We start from the raw sequence: 21,234 nt of genomic DNA, 5'->3' as shown, positions 1-21,234 counted from the left end.
TTGGACCTGTCAAGGACATTCATCCAGGTGGTGGCTATACTGGGTTATAGGAGGCAACAATTAAGTTTGCAAATTTGTTTCAACGATATTGCTAACCTTTTGTTGATATCAGAGGGATTATTCATTATGAATTTATACTGACTGGACCAATGGTTAACCAAGTTTATTATTTGGAAGTGCTGCAAAGGCTGCGTGAAAAAGTTAGACAACCTGAACTTTTCGCCAACAACTCATGGCTCTTGCATCATGACAACACACCAGATCACAGAACACTGTCTGTGAGGGACTTTTTAGCCAGTAATCAAATAACTGTATTGAAACACTCTCTTGATCTGGCCCCCAATGACTTCTTTCTTGACCTGAAGATAAAGGAAATATTGAAAGGAAGCTATTTTGATGACATTAAGAACATCAGCTCTGATGGCCATTCCAGAAAAAGAGTTTCAAAATTGCTTTGAAGGGTGGAATAGGCTCTGGAATCCGTGCATAGCTTCCCAAGGGGAGAACTTCAAAGGTGACCATAGTGATATTCAGCAATGAGGTGCGGAGCACTTTTTCTAGGATGAGTTTGCAAACTTAATTGTCAGACTTTGTACGCTGGGTTGTTCTACAAGTTATGCTAATATAACATACCAGACAAAGGCTACCTGTGTTCCCTCCCACCAAGTAAGCCCTTAAACATTGCTACAAGCAGGGATTGAAAGGATATATCCAGTAAACAATTATAAACAAATACATTTACAAAGAAATAGATGATGAAGTCCATAAAAACGTTAAACAGACGACTACAAGTGTCTACCCTAGTGCTGATCACGTGGACTAGTGTTTTGCAACTCTGTGACCCTTTTCATAGAAGCATCTGGGAATAAGAACGACCACCCCACCACAGCAGCAGTTGCACGACAGTAATACCTGACTTGCTTTTCATCGCTGCCACTCCCAGGTGACAGTCTCAGAAGCTGATGAAGGACAGCTGCTCTGCAGTTTTCAAGGTCTTCTTTCAGAATGTCACTGTGACTATAGAGCCTATAAAACAGGTGCTGCATGAGATGTTTATTTAAGCACAGACGGCCAGCTTCTAGAATCTATGGTGGTTCTTCGTGATTTATTGAAATATATCTGTAATATAATCTAAACATAAAATGTAGCAACTAGACTGTCTCTCGACAAAGATGTAAAATGGGGCAGTTTAAAAAACTTGTTTGTGTGTATGTGGCAATTTTAAATCCATCAGAGGAAATAACTTTAACCCTTTTAAGACTGATGATGTTCAAATCCACAGCTATGTAATCTCATTCCACCTGACTGATAGGAATGCTAGATAATCTTAACAGCAGAAAATACTAATTTTATATTGTCAATCACAACAAAGTTAGATCTCCACAATTTATGAAATTTACTTAAATTGTCACTGCTAAGAAATTGAAAACTGGTGGCTAAAGTATATATAGGTTATGTCCTATATTTCTGAATGCAGAAAAATGACTATGATTTCTCCGTTTAGATCCTACTGCAATAAAATTTTCTTTATACTTAGTAAGAACAGGAAGGCATAGAAAGAGGGATTTAGCTTTTATTATTTATTACCAGTGAATTGAGGGTTTGTAGAGTCTAACAATTTGGCCTCTGTTTTAGGTTAGGCTTATTATGGTATCATAGTAGACTCCAAAGAGATTGGTTACTAACTTCCTTTAAGAAAATGTCTATTTTGGGGGAAAAAATGATTCTAAAAAGCTAGGAGAGAAAATATCAAAGACAAAACAGTACTACATCTTTTAAACAGTTGACCACATATGTAGTTGGGAATATTCAACACAAACCATAAAAAAGAAAATGAAACAACTTATACAGCAATATGTTAATTAGCAAAGGATTACTAATTTGTACTGCAGTTGGTGAAGTTACTGATCTATTTGATGGCCATGTGCTTGATATCACAAGGACGAAACAGATGTGCTCTGTCTACTGGCGTGTGAGTGACAAGTGCAGGCTTTGGCCCACCCCCATTCTGAAGCAAGCTTCCCCGCCCCCACCCTACCCCACCCCCCCATTCAAGCCCTGTTCTGGAAGCTGGGCCACTCTGTCAGTGCTCCAGCTCCTTGCTAAGTCCTAAACTCTTATATAAACTCTAAGCCTGGGTTCTTAGTCCCTGTGGGTCAGACTCTGTGTTGGGTCCTTCCTTCATTCCTGAGCTCTGCTGCCCCAAACCTTCCAGACTCCTGTCCTATGTTACTTACGGTACCTGTTAATACTTCTTTTTCTTAGGCAAAATCTGGGTCCTAATTCTTTCTGGAAGGCTTTATCTTGTCACCACTCAATTCACAGAACAACAGCCTGTCCTTAAGAAGAGAAAGATAAGCCCACCTGAGGTGAGTCAGTTTCAGAACAGGAAAGGAGAGCAAATAATCAATGGGAAGACAATCAGGAATTGTGAGGGGGCAAAGACACAGTGAGCCCCCTGGCATCACTGGGGCTTGATTAAGGCCCCAGTATTTGAGCAGGCAGGATTTAGACAGAGGGGGAGATAATTCAAGCGAAGGAGCAGCACAGGCAAAGGTGACAGGAAATGCCAGGGGTCGTGGGGTGTAGGGGCCAGCAAGGAGACAAGACTGGCCAGGTGAGAGATAAGATGTAAGTCTGGCTGTTGGTGATAAGATGTACTGGGAAATAAAATTTGATAGGAAACTGGTGAGAAAACAGCAAGAAACCTTGCAGATGTCTGAGCCATGGCTGGTTTCCTGAAAGCAGTTAGCCTGGCAGCAAGCTGTGCATGGATGGGATTGGTGAGGAGAGACCTGAGGCACTGAGGCCACCCAGGAGAGTGACCTGGTGCTCTCGATGGCAGGGGAAGAATGTGTAAGTGTGAGAACAGTGGTGGGGTGGCGGAGAAGGAGAAACAGTCATTCCAGGTGCAGCAGCCAGGGAGGAAGGACTCAAGCACCTATGGCTGGTGGAGTGGGGTTGCAGAAAGCTGCAGCACGTGCCTCCCTCAAAGGGCCAGTCACCCAACGCACTGTGGAGTGTGCGTCAGTGATATTAGATCTTCCTAGGTTTCAAGAGAAGCTGGAAATGCACAGTCACAAGTTTTATTTTATATGACATCTCCCAAATTAAAAAATGTGACAACTAATTCAAAAGAAGATTAAATATTGTGCCTGACAAACAATGCCCATCTACGGGCTTGGGGCTCCAGCTAAGACTGCATTTTGTCTCACTTCCTGACCAGGTAGTACACCCTGAGCAAGGCCATGGCGTGATGGTTTTATACCTCCTCTAAAACACTAGCATAACAGTGGAACTTAGTAGACACTCTAATACTGGGGTACCAAGGTGAGTTGGGGCAGGATGCTGCATTGAGAGCAGCCTCCCTCCAGGGAATAGTTTATCTCTGCCATTTTTAGGAATGCTGGTAAGAGAAAACAGACTAAGTTTTAGTGGTTTTATTATTTATAAATTCTCTACAGACAATGCACCCCTTGTTGCTACATCTCCCGATTCCTAATACCACCATGGTACGGTCCAGTTAGGACAAATGCCAGATAACCTTTGTTCTTTTCCAATCTTATCAATCCAAACATCAGGCTTACTTAGGCTAGCTCATCTCACACTCCGTCCAGGAGCTTCTCTGACTACTTTATTCATAGGATCTTTTCTATCCCTAAATTCCTTTTAGCACAATACAGACAACATCCTACACTGTACTGTTCTCTTTTTATGTCCTGTCTGCCTAGTCTTCTCAACAAGACCAAAAGCTTGTTCAGCACAGCAATTAACACTTCTGAATTTTTATTTTACTTTGAGTTTCATATAGTACTCAGTACAACACTAAAGACACACTTAACAACACTACACATTGAATGATAGGCCAAGATTTAAACCTAGATTAGAGAAATTCATAACACCTATTTTTACAGTCTGTTTTTAGATGTAGGAATTATACCAGTCCAGGGCTTCCAGGGGTGGCAATAAGTGACCAACAAGATGGCCATAAGCACTGTTATACAGAGCATTAATTAGGAACACAAAATGGACTCTAATAATTCTGATAGTTATGTCAGTCACAAAATGACAGTCGTACCAGAGCATCACGTGAAAGGCGTACCCTATAGATGATGTAATACAGAATTGTACACCTGAAATCGATGTAACTTTACTAATAATTGTCACCCCAATAAACTTTAATTTAAGGAAGGAAGGAAGGAAGGAAGGAAGGAAGGAAGGAAGGAAGGAAGGAAGGAAGGAAAGGAAAGGAAAGGAAGAAAAGCGTATCCTGTGAACACCCCAACCAGGTAATTCGAGACGCAGGGTGGAGTGTGCAGCTTTATCGGGCTGCAGATGGGAGCACCGCACCCAGTCTTGAGCATAAAATCAGAGCTCTCTGATGGCTCATCGCTCAGGGCTCAACTGACGAGCTGACAGCTGCATCTGCGCTCATCCCAGAGGGAGCGCTTGAAGCCTGGCCTCCTGACCGCCTCACCAGCCCAGCCTGACTCCCAGCGCTAAGCACCCCAGAGTCAAAGGCTCTCTCGCTGAACACCGGACTCTCTCTCATCCTTCTTTCAGAAGATGGTTCGCCTTGCCAGCCCTATTGCTCGCAAACTTGTGTGACCCTCTTCTGTGAAACTGCTCTACCTTGACTATTGGAGGCTATTCTCTGGCCGGAGCCTTGGTTAATGCCTGTGGTAAACCGAGTCAGTAGGGCAAGATCCACAGCTTTATTCTAATAAAGTCTGACACTGTAGAAAGACACAAATGTGTGTGAGACTGCTACTTGATAGTCACGTCCCACTCACGACAACTGTCCACACCAAGTTTATGGTCTATTCTAGATTAACTCAGAATCTCGTCTGTCTAAAAGATGAATTGGTCTGTGCTGAGGATTTCTAACAGTTATCTTCCCACATGATATCAGACTTAAGTTTGCAAAATATCCATCAGTCCTTTGCTGAAAATAATTCCATAAAAGAATTCACATACTGTACAGCGCTAAAGATTATACACACTGTGTTATAAAAACACTATTTTAGAATTTAAGACCCCAATTTCTTTCATGTCTTTTATGTGTATTTCTGCCAAAATAATTCCAGCTGGGGAGCATCAATCTGACGAGGCCACGTCGTCTTTTTCTGGGGAGTGTGTAGACTAGCCTGGCACCAACACACTGGACCCTCCCATTAGTTTGTTCTCTGCAAAGTCCAGCCAAGTGGACAAACCTGATGGGTGACAAGTAATCACTAGAAACACTAATGACAATTTAAAGGTATACTTTATTTTTTACCCAGTAACAGTTCAAGTATATAATAAGTACACTTTGGGGGCTAAATTTAAAGTAATTGTTGTTTAACTTCATTTTCATCTTTCAGCCACACAGAATTCAGGAGATACCTTAAAAGAAAACAACTCTACTCTGGGTTAATACAAACACTCAAATTAGGGTACAATTTCCTTTTTTTAAGTGAGTTAGAAAAGTTATGCTTTTTCTCTCAGTATCACAAATTGAGGATTATTTCTTGGCAAAAATAACCCTGTAGGAGGGCTACAAAAAATAAACTTTTCCTTAACTCTGTAACTTTCACACATTGCTGTGGGTGTTAATCTTTTGGGGGACTTAAAATTTATGTGTTTCAGTTATAGCACTAGAGGCTGAACTTTCAGGTTTTATTTTCTCTAGGGGACAACAGTCTCAAAATGGCGTCATAATCAATGACCACAAATAGTAACGTGTTTGCTTCTGTTGATGAAGAACATCCAGCCTGACAGAAAGCTTATAAGAGTTTATTTGAGCCAAAATGACAATCGCCAGGAAGCAAAATCTCAACGGATTGAGAAAATGCTCTGCGAAATGGTGGTTTGCAGCATAGAATCAAAGGAGGAGGGTTACATGGAATCCACTGGCAATAGATTAAGGGGGTGAGAGAAAGCAAAGCGGGGAAATCTCTGGGATTGGATAAAAGTAAATTGGAGAGACAGGTACTTCTTTCACATAGGTGGGTACAGGGTAGTTAATAGTTCGCATAGAGATGTTAATCAAGGGACAAGAGTAATAATGAGGGATTCTGTACTTTCCTGCTCTGGTCTGGAAAAATAGACAGGCTCACTTAAGGTGAAGATTAACTTTGTGAAGGAATCTTCAGGCTAAAGATGTGACTTTCCGCCATGGCCCACTTAGTTATCAATTTTTTTTATGCTCACGCCATCTTATGTGGTTATTTTCAGTCTCCTGAGCTTGTCAGATTTAATATGTAGTCCCTTTCCCATCCATACTTCCATAATTTACATAATATACTGTTACTTTTTAAAAGTTTTATAAACCCTATTTACTGTATTTTTAATGAGATTGAAAAATCATAAAGTGCTATAGTTGGTCACATCCAGAACAAAGTTTTAGGGAAGAAATTGTATTTCAAAGTGAGCAACAACAAAGAGGCATCAATTGTAGAGGTGGTCCACAAGTTATGAGTGTGCAATTTAGGAAGAACCCATACACCGAAAGGTCAGAAAGTGGCAAAGCAAACCCACTTTGTTTCCAATTCCAATGTCTGCAGAAACACTGGCCCTGAAACTACTTCCTCCTCCCACCTTTTTTCCAAAACACAAGAAGGTTTTGATCTTTAAACTAAGAACATGGTCTGGATAGAAAAGTTTACTTTTAAAACTATCACTTTATCAAGTTCTAGTTCTGGTTTTTTACACTTAATTCCCACTGAAATTTGTTGAATACAATTAACATTTAAAATCCTCCAAAGACACATGAGGGTTCTCTAGTTTAAGCAGAAGTAGTAGAATGCATTCCAGTACCAACACTTAAAGACCACAACTGCTATAAAATATAACTAACAAGCCAGAGCGGGCTGTTGTCAGTCAAAACCAGGAAGCTAATTCAATTTGTGTAGCTCACTGGTCATCCTGAAGCAATGTAGCACCTTCTCTTTTATAAGAGAAAACCTCCAGTGACCTCCCACCCACAGGTACACAAATACAATTGAGAAGCATAGATGCCTGCAGAAGCTCTACCTCCATAAAGATGCAAATTAAAATTTAAACAATTGTAACAATCGGCTGGAGCTAATCCTTTTACAGAGGTGTAAATGGCTATTGAGAACTGAATTCCGGGCTGCCAGCTTTTGTTAAAGAGCATTACAGACAAATTTCACCCAAGAGCAACGCCAAGCCACCAAGTCTTTGGAATATTGATAAAATAATTTCATAAAGTCAGTGCAATTCGTTTGCTTTGATGTCAAATTTCCTGACCATAAATCCAAACATGTAAATATAAACTACATCAAGAATTAGTGCCCTGGGAAAATAAACTGGAAGCCACTATCTCAAGCCTGACACCCGATGGCTGGAATAGCTGTATGTGCGGCCACAGCGAAGTTTGTACATGGGGTTTTGTTTGCCACACAAAACAGTTGTAGAAAGGACAAACACATACATAGTTAAACAGTATTTTTCTTTTAACAGGCTGTCTTACAAAACCTATGTTTTGGTGGCTACCTTGGTCCCCATTGTGCAGCCCTGTGGGTGGTCCCTTCCAGGGGGCCACTTGAAGGGAGCACAATGCCAAAAAGGAGGGAAGGAGGGGACCTCGACACAAAGGCCATCAGAGCGGGGCAGTCTGCGGCAGGCTGTGGACCAGAGGTCAGCAAACAATGCTCCTTCTCTTTACCCAGGAAACAAGGGCTCCTTCTCTTTACCTGGAAAGAGTGTGGTTAAGCTGACAGCTTGAATTATGGGCTACATTTTGTAGGGTACCATCCATCTGTGTAGAGGTCCTCTTTATTGTAGTAGACGCGGCACAAGCAAAACCTTTGCCTTTTCCCCCACTTTGGCCTCCAAACAGACCTCCTCATTCTGTTCCATTTTAATTCTCAGGACTACTCCCTCTCCCATATCACTGTTTGTTTGTTTTCCTTAACAAGGCAGTGGAAGACCTGAGAGAATTTATAATAGGTCTTTCCCTCCACCCTTACACAGTGATAACCACTCTGAAATCATAATGAGTTTTAGTAGCCAAGAATCATTAGTGATGGCTGCAGATGTGCTTTATGAAATGGGCAAGTGTCCTCAGTCCACTTTCTCTTCGATAACTCTATGGATCCCAAACTTAACATCCAGCTTGATAAAAACCCTCCTTTCTGGGAAGGTGAAGACTGGAAAGATTTGCTCCCTGGATTCCTTTTAAATCAGTACTCACATGTCACCAGTAGGGTGTTGTCATTAGGGTGCTGGCTGTGCTAATCTGAGGTGTATACAACAGATTTATGGAGCCAGTCACCTAAAGTGGCCTGGCTTTAAATATCTGCTGCAGAAAAGAATGTGGATGGGAAATGTCTTATTATCATACAACTTTATACCTTCAAAAATTTAATACAATCAGGCCCTGTCTTTTGGAAAAGTTTAAAAAAAACTATGAACATAAAACTTTTTTTTTTGCTTATTAGATGTTATCATAATCAGTTCAACAATTAAATTGTAAGAGGGTACTTTGGACAAAAAGGCATTTGATATTGTTAGGATAGAATCATCTTTGCTGGGACTTAGTGACAGATGGAGGACCACACATAAAACATTAGACTTTTGCTGTTGTTACCTGTCTGTCTCCGTATGTATGTGTACATGTGTCTGTAAGAGAAGAGACAAAAGGTTCAGACTGGGCTGCAAGGGTTACACTGTATGAGGGGACTCAGAGACAGAAGAAACCAGAGGGCATAATGAGATAGTGGATGGGTTTACTGAAGGCTCAGGCAACGTTCAGACCCTGAAATAAGTTAGTATGTCACTTCTCCGGGATAAGTGAGTTCCTCAGAGGCCAGTTAACTCTGATGAATGGGAATGGGGTACAGTGCAGTCAACCTCCACTGAAAGGGAGCTCAAACCCATAAAGCAGATGCCTCCCTGCATTCTGACTGTGTCTGGGGTCCACCTCCATGATGACAATGAAATGGAAGTGGCAGCACCCAGGGAGGACACCTGCAGGAGAGGGACTGAACACTTGGCTATTAATGTTTCCCTCCTGCTGTATGAGTATAGTACAAATCAAACACCATAGGACTGCTGAAAAGGTGGTGCTGGGCCCTTCAGAGGGTCAATACTGTACTAAACTGAAGAAGCTGAAACAATTTATTATTCAAATGCTCATTCACCTAAGAAGCTGCTAAAACGACGCCAAAGACAAAAAGAAGAAACAAGAAAGTGAATGATAACAAATCATCATTATCAATGAATAAATGGCTTAACTATAGAAGAAAGGCTGTCAGGATGCAAAGAAGAAAAAAATAAAAGCTAACTGGCCCTCCTGAGTAGACCCTGAGAACCAGGTGAAAAGCATTCTCTTGTGAGCCAGAGTTCAGAGGATGTTAGATAAGCACATCTCTAATTCCAGGTAAATACTTTTCCTAAAGCAGGACCGGGGTGGCTACTCACATGCTGGGATAGAGAGATGAGAAAGACCTTGCAATCCCTGGATGTCCCCTTGGCCTGCAGGGGAGCTATACTCTACCACATGAGCCACTCCTTCACTTGAAGTGACCAATAGTTCCCTAGACATGAGCTAGGGTGGCTTGTCTCCAAGCTGTTGTTTACACTGCAGTGCTCCCCTGCAATCTGGAATGGCTAATCTCCTTCAACCAATCACCATGGCTATTCTGGTTATCTACTGTGTGTAACCAAAATGTAGTAGTGTAAAACAACCAACAACTTGTCATGCTCTTGGCTTCTGTGGGGAGGAGTTTGGACAGAGCACAATGCAGGTAGTTTGTCTCTGCTCCACGATGGCCTCAGCTTGACCATCTAGGGGTGACCTGGAATGCAGGGGTCTGGAACTATTTGGAGGCTTCTTCACTCACATCTCACAGGGGCCTGGGCTGGGATGTTTTCTGGCTCAGCTGAGCCTAAGACTGTAACACTAATACGTGGTCTCTCCCCGAGGCCTGTTTGCTATTAGCCTTATTTTCTTGAAATCCTGACAATGTTCCAATCTTTTCTACCTTATTTTGGTCTTAATCAACAAGGGCCTCACTCCCAGTTTCCTCTCCAACCTCTGGTAAACTTATTTCACTCAAAATAAACTACTTTTTAATCTCAGATTTGTACTGAAACAGGTCTAGTTTTGCTACACACCTCGAAGAATTTGGCCTGACTATTGATTCTCTCCTGGCAGAAGTATAGGTCTGGTACATTCTTCAACCAGCCTCCCTAATCATTCTTCCCCCTCTCCTCCCCTTCCCTCTCCCCTCTCTCCTCCTTTATCTCCCTATTGGGAGACCACCTCCAAAATGTAATTTACTTAAATATCAACTATTAAAAAAACTCGAGGTGACGTCATAGGAATGGCGGCAGCGGGGTGCACTTTTTGAGTTCTCCCTCGGATCTTATCAGAAACGGGACGCTTATAACCCATCAAAGGACTCTATGCTCACCACGCAGAATAGCGAAGAGACTCGCGCAGGGATTACTTGCAGGGCCCAGCTTAAGAGGCACAAGATTCAACATACCCAGAGCCCAACTCCAGACCAAACCAGAGTACTACCGGGTTTGACCTACAAGTGACACACCCAGAGGGGATTCTTTACAGTCACAAGAGCCCATAGAGGCAAAACCACATTTAATCAGTCAACAACCCTCATGCAGCAGAACACCCTGCTCTGGGCATAGCCAAGTCTCACAACTAGTCAGCCTAGGAGTTAACCCCACTTACTCACAAGCAAAAAGCAATTAAAGATCTTCTTTAACAGGACAATAACACAACGCAAGAGTCACCTTTGGAGCACATGCAGAGGAGAAGAACGAAGTAGTGCAAGTCAAATATAAAGGACACATACTACATAAGATAACCCAGCAAGAACTAAGAACTCTAGGGGATCTACCTAATACATCAAAGCAAACACAGAGAGTCAGCCAGAATGGGGAAACAAAGAAACATGTCCCAAATAAAAGAACAGAAGAAACCTCCAGAAGTGGAACCAAATGAAACAGAGGTAACCAACCTATCAGAGACAGAGTTCAGAACACTGATGATAAGAATGTTTAAGGAGCTTAGAGACGACATAAAGAAGGATGTAGAAATCATAATGAACAACCAGTTAGAACTAAAGAACACAGTTACGAAATAAAGTACTCAGATGAAGGAATTAACAGCAGGTTAGATGAAGCAGAGGATCGAGTCAGCGACTTACAAGACAAGTTAGCAGAGATCACCCAAACAAAACAACAGAAAGAAAAAAGAATAAAAAACAATGAAGATGGTTTAAGAGACCTCTGGGATAACATCAAGCGCAACAACATGCGCATCATAGGAATACCAGAAGGTGAAGAGAGGAAGCAAGGGATTGAGAACATATTTGAAGTAATAATGTCCGAAAACTTCCCTAACCTGATGAAGGAAACCAACATACAAGCCCAGGAAGTGCAGAGAGTTCCAACCAGGATAAACCCAAACAGGTCCACACCAAGACACATTATAGTTAAAATGGCAAAGGTTAAAGACAAAGAGAGAATCCTAAAAGCAGCAAGAGAAAGACAGAGGGTTACATACAAAGGAACTCCCATAAGACTATCAAATGACTTTTCTACAGAAACATTGAAGGCCAGGAGGGAGTGGCAGGAGATACTCAAAGTGATGGAAAACAAAGGCCTACAACCTAGATTGCTTTATCCAGCAAGGCTATCATTTAAAGTTGATGGAGAGATAAAGAGCTTCCCAGAAAAGAATAAGCTAAAGGAATTTATTACCACCAAGCCAGCATTGCAAGAAATACTAAAAGGACTTCTGTAAATAGAAGAAAGATGAAAACAATCTAACTACAAATTTAAAAATGGCAATAACTATGTACCTATCAATAATCACTTTAAATGTAAATGGATTAAATGCTCCAATCAAGAGACATAGGGTGGCTGAGTGGATAAGAAAGCAAGACCCTTGTATATGCTGTATACAAGAGACTCACCTCAGATCAAAAGACACACACAGGCTGAAAGTGAAGGGTTGGAGTAAGATATTTCATGCAAATGGAAATGAGAAAAAAGCTGGAGTTGCAATACTTATTTCTGACAAAATAGACTTTAAAATGAAGAAAATATTAAAAGACAAAGATGGGCACTATATAATAATAAAGGGATCGATTCGACAAGAGGACATAACCCTAGTAAACATTTATGCACCCAACATAGGAGCACCTAAATATATAAAACAGATATTGGCTGACATAAAGACAGAGATCAACAGTAACACTATCATAGTAGGGGACTTCAACACACCTCTGACTACAAGGGACAGGTCTTCCAGACAGAAAATCAATACGGAAACAACAGCCTTAAATGATACATTGGACCACTTGGATTTAATCGATATTTTCAGAGAATTTCACCCCAATGCTTTAGAATACACATTCTTCTCAAGCGCATATGGAACATTCTCCAAGATAGACCATATGTTAGGCCACAAAGCAAGTCTTGATAAATTTAAGAAAATTGAAATCATACCAATTGTCTTCTCTGACCACAGTGCTATGAAATTAGAAATGAACTACAGGAAAAAAAACTATTCATGGAGGCTGAATAATATGTTACTAAATAATGAATGGGTCAAGCAGGAGATCAAGGAAGAAATCAAAAGATAGCTCGAGACAAACGAAAATGAAAATACGACGACCCAAAATCTATGGGATGCCGCAAAAGCAGTCCTAAGAGGGAAGTTCATAGCATTGCAGGCCTACCTAAAGAAACAAGAAACATCACTAATCAACAGTTTATCTTCACACTTAAGGGATCTGGAAAAAGAACAACAAAATAAGCCCAAAGGGAGTACAAGGAAGGAGATAATAAAGATCAGAGAGGAAATAAATGAAATAGAAACCAGAAAAACAACACAAAAGATCAATGAATCCAAGAGTTGGTTCTTAGAGAAGATAAACAAAATTGACAAACCTTTAGCCAGACTCATTAAAAAAAAGAGAGAGGACCCAAATTAATAAAATCAGTAATGAAAGAGGAGAAGTGACAACAGACATGGCAGAAATACAAAATATTTTAAGAAATTACTATGAGCAACTGTATGCCAACAAATTTGACAATCTGGAAGAAATGGACAATTTTCTAGAGGCGTACAATGTTCCAAGGCTAACTCAAGAAGAAACAGAAAACCTGAATAGACTGATTACCACCAAGGAAATTGAATCAGTAATCAACAATCTCCCAACAAACAAAAGCCCTGGACCAGATGGCTTTACAGGTGAATTTTACAAAACGTTCAAAAAAGAATTATCACCTATTCTCCTCAAACTCTTCCAAAAAATCCAGAGGGAGGGAAGACTCCCAAACACTTTTTACGAAGCCACTATCACCCTAATCCCAAAATCTGACAAAGACACCACAAAAAAAGAAAACTACAGGTCGATATCGCTAAGGAGCATAGATGCAAAAATCCTCAACAAAATATTAGCGAACAGAATTCAGCAATACATTAAAAAGATCATACACCATGATCAAGTGGGATTCATCCCTGGTATGCAAGGGTGGTTCAACATCCGCAAATCAATTAATGTGATACACCACATTAACAAAATGAAAAATAAAAATCACATGATCATATCAATAGATGCAGAAAAAGCATTTGATAAAATCCAGCAGCCATTCATGATAAAAAACCCTTAAGAAAGTGGGAATAGAGGGATCATATCTCAACATAATAAAGGCCATATATAAAAAAACCACAGCTAACATCATACTCAACGGGGAAAAGCTAAAACCATTCCCCTTAAGATCAGGAACAAGGCAAGGTTGCCCACTTTCTCCACTTCTATTCAACATAGTGCTGGAAGTTCTAGCCACAGCAATAAGACAAGAAAAAGAAATAAAAGGCATCCAAATCGGTAAGGAGGAAGTAAAACTGTCATTATATGCAGATGGTATGATACTATATTTAGAGAACCCTAAAGACTCCACCAAGAAACTATTAGAGCTGATAGATGAATTTAATAAAGTAGCAGGATACAAAATTAATATTCAGAAATCAGTTGCATTTGTATATATCAATAATAAAACATCAGAAGGAGAAATTGAAAAAACAATCCCATTTACAATTGCTCCAAAGACTATAAAATACCTGGGAATAAATTTAACCAAAGAAGTAAAAGATCTGTACTCAGAAAATTATAAGACGCTGAAGAAAGAAATGAAAGAAGATACAAATAGATGGAAACACATACCATGTTCATGGATAGGAAGAATTAATATAGTTAAAATGTCCATACTGCCTAAGGCAATATACATATTCAACGCAATTCCTATCAAACTACCAACGACATTTTTCACAGAAATAGAACATATAATCCTAAAATTTATATGGGACCATAAAAGACCCTGGATATCCTCAGCAATCTTGAGAAATAAGAACATAGTGGGAGGTATAACAATACCTGACATCAAATTATACTACAAGGCTACAGTAATCAAAACAGCATGGTACTGGCATAAAAACAGACACATAGATCAATGGAACAGAATAGAGAGCCCAGAAATAAATCCATGCCTATATGGCCATTTAATCTATGACAATGGAAGCAAGAATGTACGGTGGGGTCAAGACAGTCTATTCAATAAATGGTGCTGGGAAACCTGGACAGACACATGCAAGAATATGAAGCTGGATCACCTCCTTACACCACATACAAAAATAAATTCAAAATGGCTTAAAGACTTAAATGTAAGATCTGAAACCATAAAATTCCTAGAAGAAAATATACGAAGAAACTTCACAGACATTACCCGGAGGAAGACTTTTACTGATATATCCCCTCGCGCGAGGGAAGTAAGAGAAAAAATAAACATGTGGGATTACATCAAACTAAAAAGCTTTTTCACAGCAAAGGAAACCATCAATAAAACAAAAAGGGATCCTACTGAATGGGAAAAGATATTTGCCAATGATATATCTGATAAGGGGTTAATATCACAAATTTATAAAAAACTCACTCAACTCAACTCCAAAAAAACAAACAACCCAAATAAAAAATGGGCAGAGGACATGAAGAGACATTTTTCTAAAAAGGACATACAGATGGCAAACAGACATATGAAGAAATGCTCAACCTCACTAACCATCAGAGAAATGCAAATAAAAACCACAATGAGATACCACCTCACCCCAGTCAAAATGGCTATCATCAATAAATCAACAAACAACAAGTGCTGGCGCGGATGTGGAGAAAAGGGAACGCTTGTGCACTGTTGGTGGGATTGCAGATTGGTGCAGCCACTATGGAAAACAGTATGGAGGTATCTCAAAAATCTGAAAATGGAACTACCTTATGATCCAGCAATCCCACTCCTAGATATCTATCCGGAGAAATCCAAAACTCCAATTCAAAAATCTTTATGCACTCCTATGTTTATTGCAGCACTATACACAATAGCCAAGACATGGAAACAACCAAAATGCCCATCGGTAGATGACTGGATTAAGAAACTGTGGTACATTTATACAATGGAGTATTACACAGCCATAAAGAAGAAAGAAATCTTACCATTTGCAACAACATGGATGGACCTAGAGAACATTATGTTAAGTGAAATAAGTCAGACAGAGAAAGACAAATACCATATGATCTCACTTATATGCAGAATCTAAAGAAAAGAATAAGTGAATGAACTAATCAGAAACAGTTTTGGAAACATAGAGGAAAAACTGAGGGTTGCTAGAGGGGTGGGGGGGTGGGGATAAGGGGAAGGTGAGAGGTTTAGAAAATAGTCGGTAACCACAAGATGGCCACGGGGCTTTGAAAATTAATTTGGGGAACGTAATCAATAATGTAAAGATGTAAAGATGTTGTAGGGTATCCGATGGACATGTGTCCCATTTGGGAGACCACCTCATGGATGATGTAGATGCCTGAGCTCTGCACAGTACACCTGAAGCTGAACAATACTGAATGACAACTATAATTTTATGTAAATATATATATATATATATGTATATTTATATATTTGTATGTATATTGTTATAGGAAGCGGAGTACAGCATTAGGAATAGAGACAGTGGAAATGTATTGGCTCTGTGCGATGTCAGAGGGATAGTGGATGGGGGAGGGGGGTTCACACAGTGTGAGGGATATAAATGATAAACGTCTAAGTATTACTTTGTCTTGTGTACCTGAAACTAATAAAATTAAAAAAAAAAAAAAAAACTCAAGGAAAACAGTGACAACATGGTTTTTCATTTTCTTTTTTTAAGTCTCCCAAATTCCCTTATTAAAGGGAGAGGGGGCAGAGAGAAGGAGTGGGGGATGGAGAGGGAGAGAGGAAGAGAAGAAGGGAGGGAGGGAGGGAGGGAGGGAGGGAGGGAGAGAGAGAGAGAGAGAGAGAGAGAGAGAGAGAGAGAGAAAGAGAACTAGGAAAGCGAACCAAAATTTCATGTTTAATATCTATTACAAAATTAAGTTTACAAAATAAGAGTGGGACAAACTACTGATAGCAACTGAACCTGTGTTTATAACTGCAATTGTGCAGAAGGAAGTGGAGGGACAGCAAAAGGATATATGATGTCCCTGAGAAGGTAAGGACCTCTAAATCACCAAGGGCTAGCGGCAGCCCATCTGGAAGAAGGTCTGCAGGTACATCTCAAGGGTGAGAATAAAGGGACTGCTGTAGCGTTTAGGAGCAATCTAGGCCCTATAACTGCAGAACCTTACCAGTCTGAGTGTCCTTTTAGCAGCGAGTTCTGCACTGAGGAGAAACTACTGGAAATGAACTCTAGAGCTGAACTGAGACAGTAAGGGCAGAAGAAATAATTTTTCCACTTAAAGAGGAGGAGGGGACAAGAGCCAAGAGGTCTAAGAAAGAGACCACACTTATAAACATTCTGGGAGAACAACAGAAGAGGAAGCTCTGGATCCATAAAATTAGGAAAGCCAGCCTGGCCCATGTGCCCCTCCAGAGTGTAGGAGAACTTATCTCATTGGAACATAATCCCAGAAAAAATTATAGGTCCCCTTATCAGTAAAATTCAGGTAATGACACCTTTACTGCATAAGGCTGCTGTAATAAGGAGATACTGTTTATAAAGCGGCTGGCACAGCTTCTGGTACATAACAAGCACTCAAAGATTACAGAAATTATAATATTACCATTATTATAAACATTAGCATATCAAGTTTATATAACAACCTTAAACCTAACCATAACAAAATATTAATGACTTCAGGTAAGCCACCGGGAAGTGTGGTAAAACCACTGTCCCATTCGAGAGGACATCTCCCAAGTTGTCAACCCCTAAACTTAGTGATTTCTCCCCAGAACAGTACTGGATATGTAACTATCCAATTCTGCCTCTAGCCTTCCCTTTCCTTGGCTGCAGCCTGAACTGTTCCAGATGCTCACACATCCTTGCTTCAGACAGACATCCATAGCTGATTAGTCTATGATTTTCCTTTGATAGATAAATTCTAAGCCCTGATTATCTTGTTTCTGGAAGGTATCTCATTTTTTAGGAAAACTTCTGATCACACTGATTTGGATAATGACTTCCTGGTTAACTCTTAGACTGCTACGGTCTTACAAGTGACCTCATATACTGATGCTAAGCATAAGCTATATTTATAGTGCCTCATGAAAAGGGCTAAATAAAACTAAATGCCTGCTTTGCCATGATTCTGATTCTCTGATGCTAGAAATTAAATTTACCAAATTTCCAAGAGTCAGAAGTATGATAGAAGCCAAGTTCATTTCTAACTTCAAAGAAAATAACTGGCCATTCCTATTTCACCTTTTGTATGCCCCTGCATCTTGACTTCCAGAATTATCATATCAGATTATCATTAAGTAATTAATTATCAAATGCCAAGATATGCCAGCCACTGTATCAGGTACTTGAGCTGAAAAAAAAAATGAATCTGATAAAGGTGGTAAATGAGAACTTAGAAGTCAAGTTCAATTAGTCAAAAGGAGATCCAAGATCATAGTTGCAAAAGGTCATGGCTCTGCCATTCTTCCTGTGATTTCACAATATGTCTAAAGCAGGGTCTCTAGAGAGCAAGAGAACATTCCAAACAAAACAAGTAAGTTCCTGATTTGTTTCTTATGATCATCTCTTGTTAAAGAAAGGGACTTAGGGGCAGGGCTGGCCTGCCATAAGAAATAAAAGGGTAATTTTTCATAAATGTGTATAAAACAACAACATTCTGAAATAGCATATTTTATATGTCAGCAGATGGTCATGAGTTTGGAAGGCTTTCTAAAAACCACACATAGGAAAACAAGAAAGCACTGTGTACAATCTAAAGAGACAAATTGTTAAAAGACTTGAGAGGGCTCATCACAGGGAAGAAAAATGAAATGGAAGAGGAGCAAACTGTCCTAGTAATAGATTTAAAAGGTAAAAGGCAAACCAAATTAGAAATGACTTGGCCAAAGATATGCATTTCACAATTAAAACTAAAAGGGGGCAAATGATACCTGGTTTCCTAGGCCTTCTGAAAGGAAGAAGCAGCCAAGTGAAACTGATTATGAGGGAGCAGGGGAAAGAGACACTTGGGCAGGCTTTAGGATGCTGGTACTATTTTTGACTGGTCATTGAGACGGTTAAATCTGTGCTAATTAATCAAGCAGTATACTCATGATTTGCATATGTATATGTGCTATATTTTAATAATAAAATTTATTTTTAAAAGTACATATAATAAGGATTTCAGCCTCTCAAAATGGCATCCTAAGTAATGCAGGCCAATTCTTGCACTAAAGTACAAACAACACACACACACACACACACACACAGTGTGATAAAGAAAATACAGTGAATGTTTAAATAAAAATTTATTACACTAAAAGACACATTGCCATGAATCTGCCTCAAAATGCTCCCCCTCTCTTTGAACACACTTATCCCATTGTTCTTGCCACTTTCAGAAGCAGTTCTGGAAGTCCTCTCTCATGAGTGTCTTAAGTTGCACTGTCATGGCTGCCTTGATGTCCTGAATCAATTCAAAACATTTTACTTTCTACCTTAACATAATAAAGGCCATATATGACAAACCCTCAGCTAATCTCATAATTAACAGTGAAAAACTGAAGCACTTCAACATAGTGTATGATGTCCTCGCCAGAGCAATCAGGAAAGAGAAAGAAATAAAAGGTATCCAAATTGGGAATGAAGAAGTTAAATTGTCTCTCTTTGCTGACACTGACGACATGAGGCTATATATAGAAAACCCTAAAGACTCTACCAAAAAGCTACTAAAAACAATCAATAAATATAGTAAAATTGCGGGCTACAAAGTCAACGTACAAAAGTCCATTGCATTCCTATATATTAACAATGAAATCTCAGAAAAAGAAATTGAAAAAAACAATTCCTTCTGCAATTGCTACAAAAAGAATAAAATACGTAGGAATAAACTTAACCAAGGATGTGAAAGACCTATGTGCTGAAAACTATAAGACATTTTTAAAAGAACTTGAAGAAGACACAAAGAAATGGAAAGACATTCGTGCTCATGGATTGGAAGAATCAACATAGGTAAAATGGCTGTATTACCCAAAGCAATATACAGATTTAATGCAATCCCCATCAAAATCCCAATGGCATTTTTAAAGAAATAGAACAAACAATCATCAGATGTATTTGGAACCACAAAAGACCCCGAATAGCCAAAGCAATCCTAAGAAAAAAGAACAATGCTGGTGGTATCACACTCCCTGACTTTAGCTTGTACTATAGGGCTACAGTAATCAAAACAGCGTGGTGTTGGCAGAAAAACAGACACATAGACCAATGGAATAGAATTGAGAACCCAGAAATAAAACCACATGAATATGGACAGATAATTTTTGACAAAGAAGCCAAAAACATACAATGGAGAAAGGACAGCCTCTTCAATAAATGGTGCTGGGAGAATTGGAAAGCCACGTGCAAAAGAATGAAACTGGACTGCTGTCTGTCACCATGTACCAAAGTTAATTCAAAATGGATCAAAGACCCAAGTATAAGACCTGAAGCAATAAACTGCATAGAAGAAAACATAGGTACTAAACTTATGGACTTTGCGTTCAAAGAGCATTTCATGAATTTGACTCCAAGGGCAAGGGAAGTAAAAGCTAAAATAAATGAATGGGACTATATCAAACTTTAAAACTTCTGCACAGCAAAAGACAAAATAAAGAGGCAACCAACTGAATGGGAGAGATTTTTGCAAACAGTGCCTCCAATAAAGGGCTAATATCCAAAATATACAAGGAACTCATACAACTCAACAACAAAAAACAAACAACACATTGAAAAATGGGCAGAGGACCTGAAGAGACATTTCTCCAAAGAGGACATACAAATGGCAAATAGACATGTGAAAAAATGCTCAACATCACTAATCATCAGAGAAATGCAAATCAAAACCACAATGAGATATCACCTCACCCCAGTCAGAATGGCTATCATCAACAAGACAAATAGTAACAAGTGTTGGAAAGGCTGTGGAGAAAAAGGAACCCTCATACACTGTTGGTGGGAATGCAGACTGGTGCAGCTGCTATGGAAGGAAGTGTGGAGGTTCCTCAAAAAATTACGAATAGAATTACCATATGTCCCAGCAATCCCTCTCCTGGGTATCTACCCAAAAAATATGAAAACATTTATCCATAAAGACAGGTGTGCGCCAATGTTCATTGCAGCTTTGTTTACGGTGGCCAAGACATGGAAACAACCAAAATGTTCTTCGATAGATGAATGGATAAAGAAGTTGTGGTATATATACACAATGGAATACTATTCGGCAGTAAGAAAAGATGAAATAGGACCATTTGTGACAACATGGGTGGACCTTGAGGTTATAATGCTACGTGAAATAAGTCAGACAGAAAAAATAGAGAACCATATGATTTCACTGATATGTGGTGTATAAACCAAAAACAACAAAAGAACAAGACAAGCAAATGAGAAACAAAAACTCATAGACACAGACAATAGTTTAGTGGTTACCAGAGGATAAGGGGGGAGGCGGTTGGTAGATGAGGGTAAAGGGGATCAAATACATGGTGATAGAAAGAGAACTGACTCTGGGTGGTGAACACACAGTGCGATTTATAGAGGATGTAATGTAGAATTGTATACCTGAAATTTATGTAACCTTACTAACAACTGATAAACTTTAATTTAAAAAAAAAAATTTCCTTTCGTGGTCATTTGACTTGGGGAAAAGCCAGAAGCACACAGTGGCAGATCTGGTGAATAAGGTGGATGAAGACACG

At 39.6% G+C, this 21,234-nt stretch overlaps 1 protein-coding gene across 16 annotated transcripts in view; it reads right to left on the bottom strand.

Annotated features, from left to right (window-relative positions):
• KIZ (kizuna centrosomal protein) overlaps window positions 1–21,234 on the bottom strand; it is a 164,519-nt gene that overhangs the window by 75,009 nt on the left and 68,276 nt on the right. For 11 of the 16 annotated variants that reach the window (XM_074317316.1, XM_074317322.1, XM_074317317.1 and 8 more), the window contains one exon: window positions 913–1,026. The exons of the other annotated variants lie outside the window; for them this stretch is intronic. In XM_074317316.1, the coding sequence (XP_074173417.1) occupies window positions 913–1,026 (114 nt within the window). The remainder of the gene's footprint in view (window positions 1–912; window positions 1,027–21,234) is intronic. 16 annotated transcript variants of the gene reach the window in all.

Source organism: Rhinolophus sinicus, linkage group LG13, assembly GCF_036562045.2.
Source record: "Rhinolophus sinicus isolate RSC01 linkage group LG13, ASM3656204v1, whole genome shotgun sequence".
In the NCBI taxonomy this organism is placed as follows: Eukaryota; Metazoa; Chordata; class Mammalia; order Chiroptera; family Rhinolophidae; genus Rhinolophus; species Rhinolophus sinicus.
The sequence above is the reverse complement of the archived record's forward strand: the minus strand, read 5'-3'. Positions and strand labels throughout refer to the sequence as shown.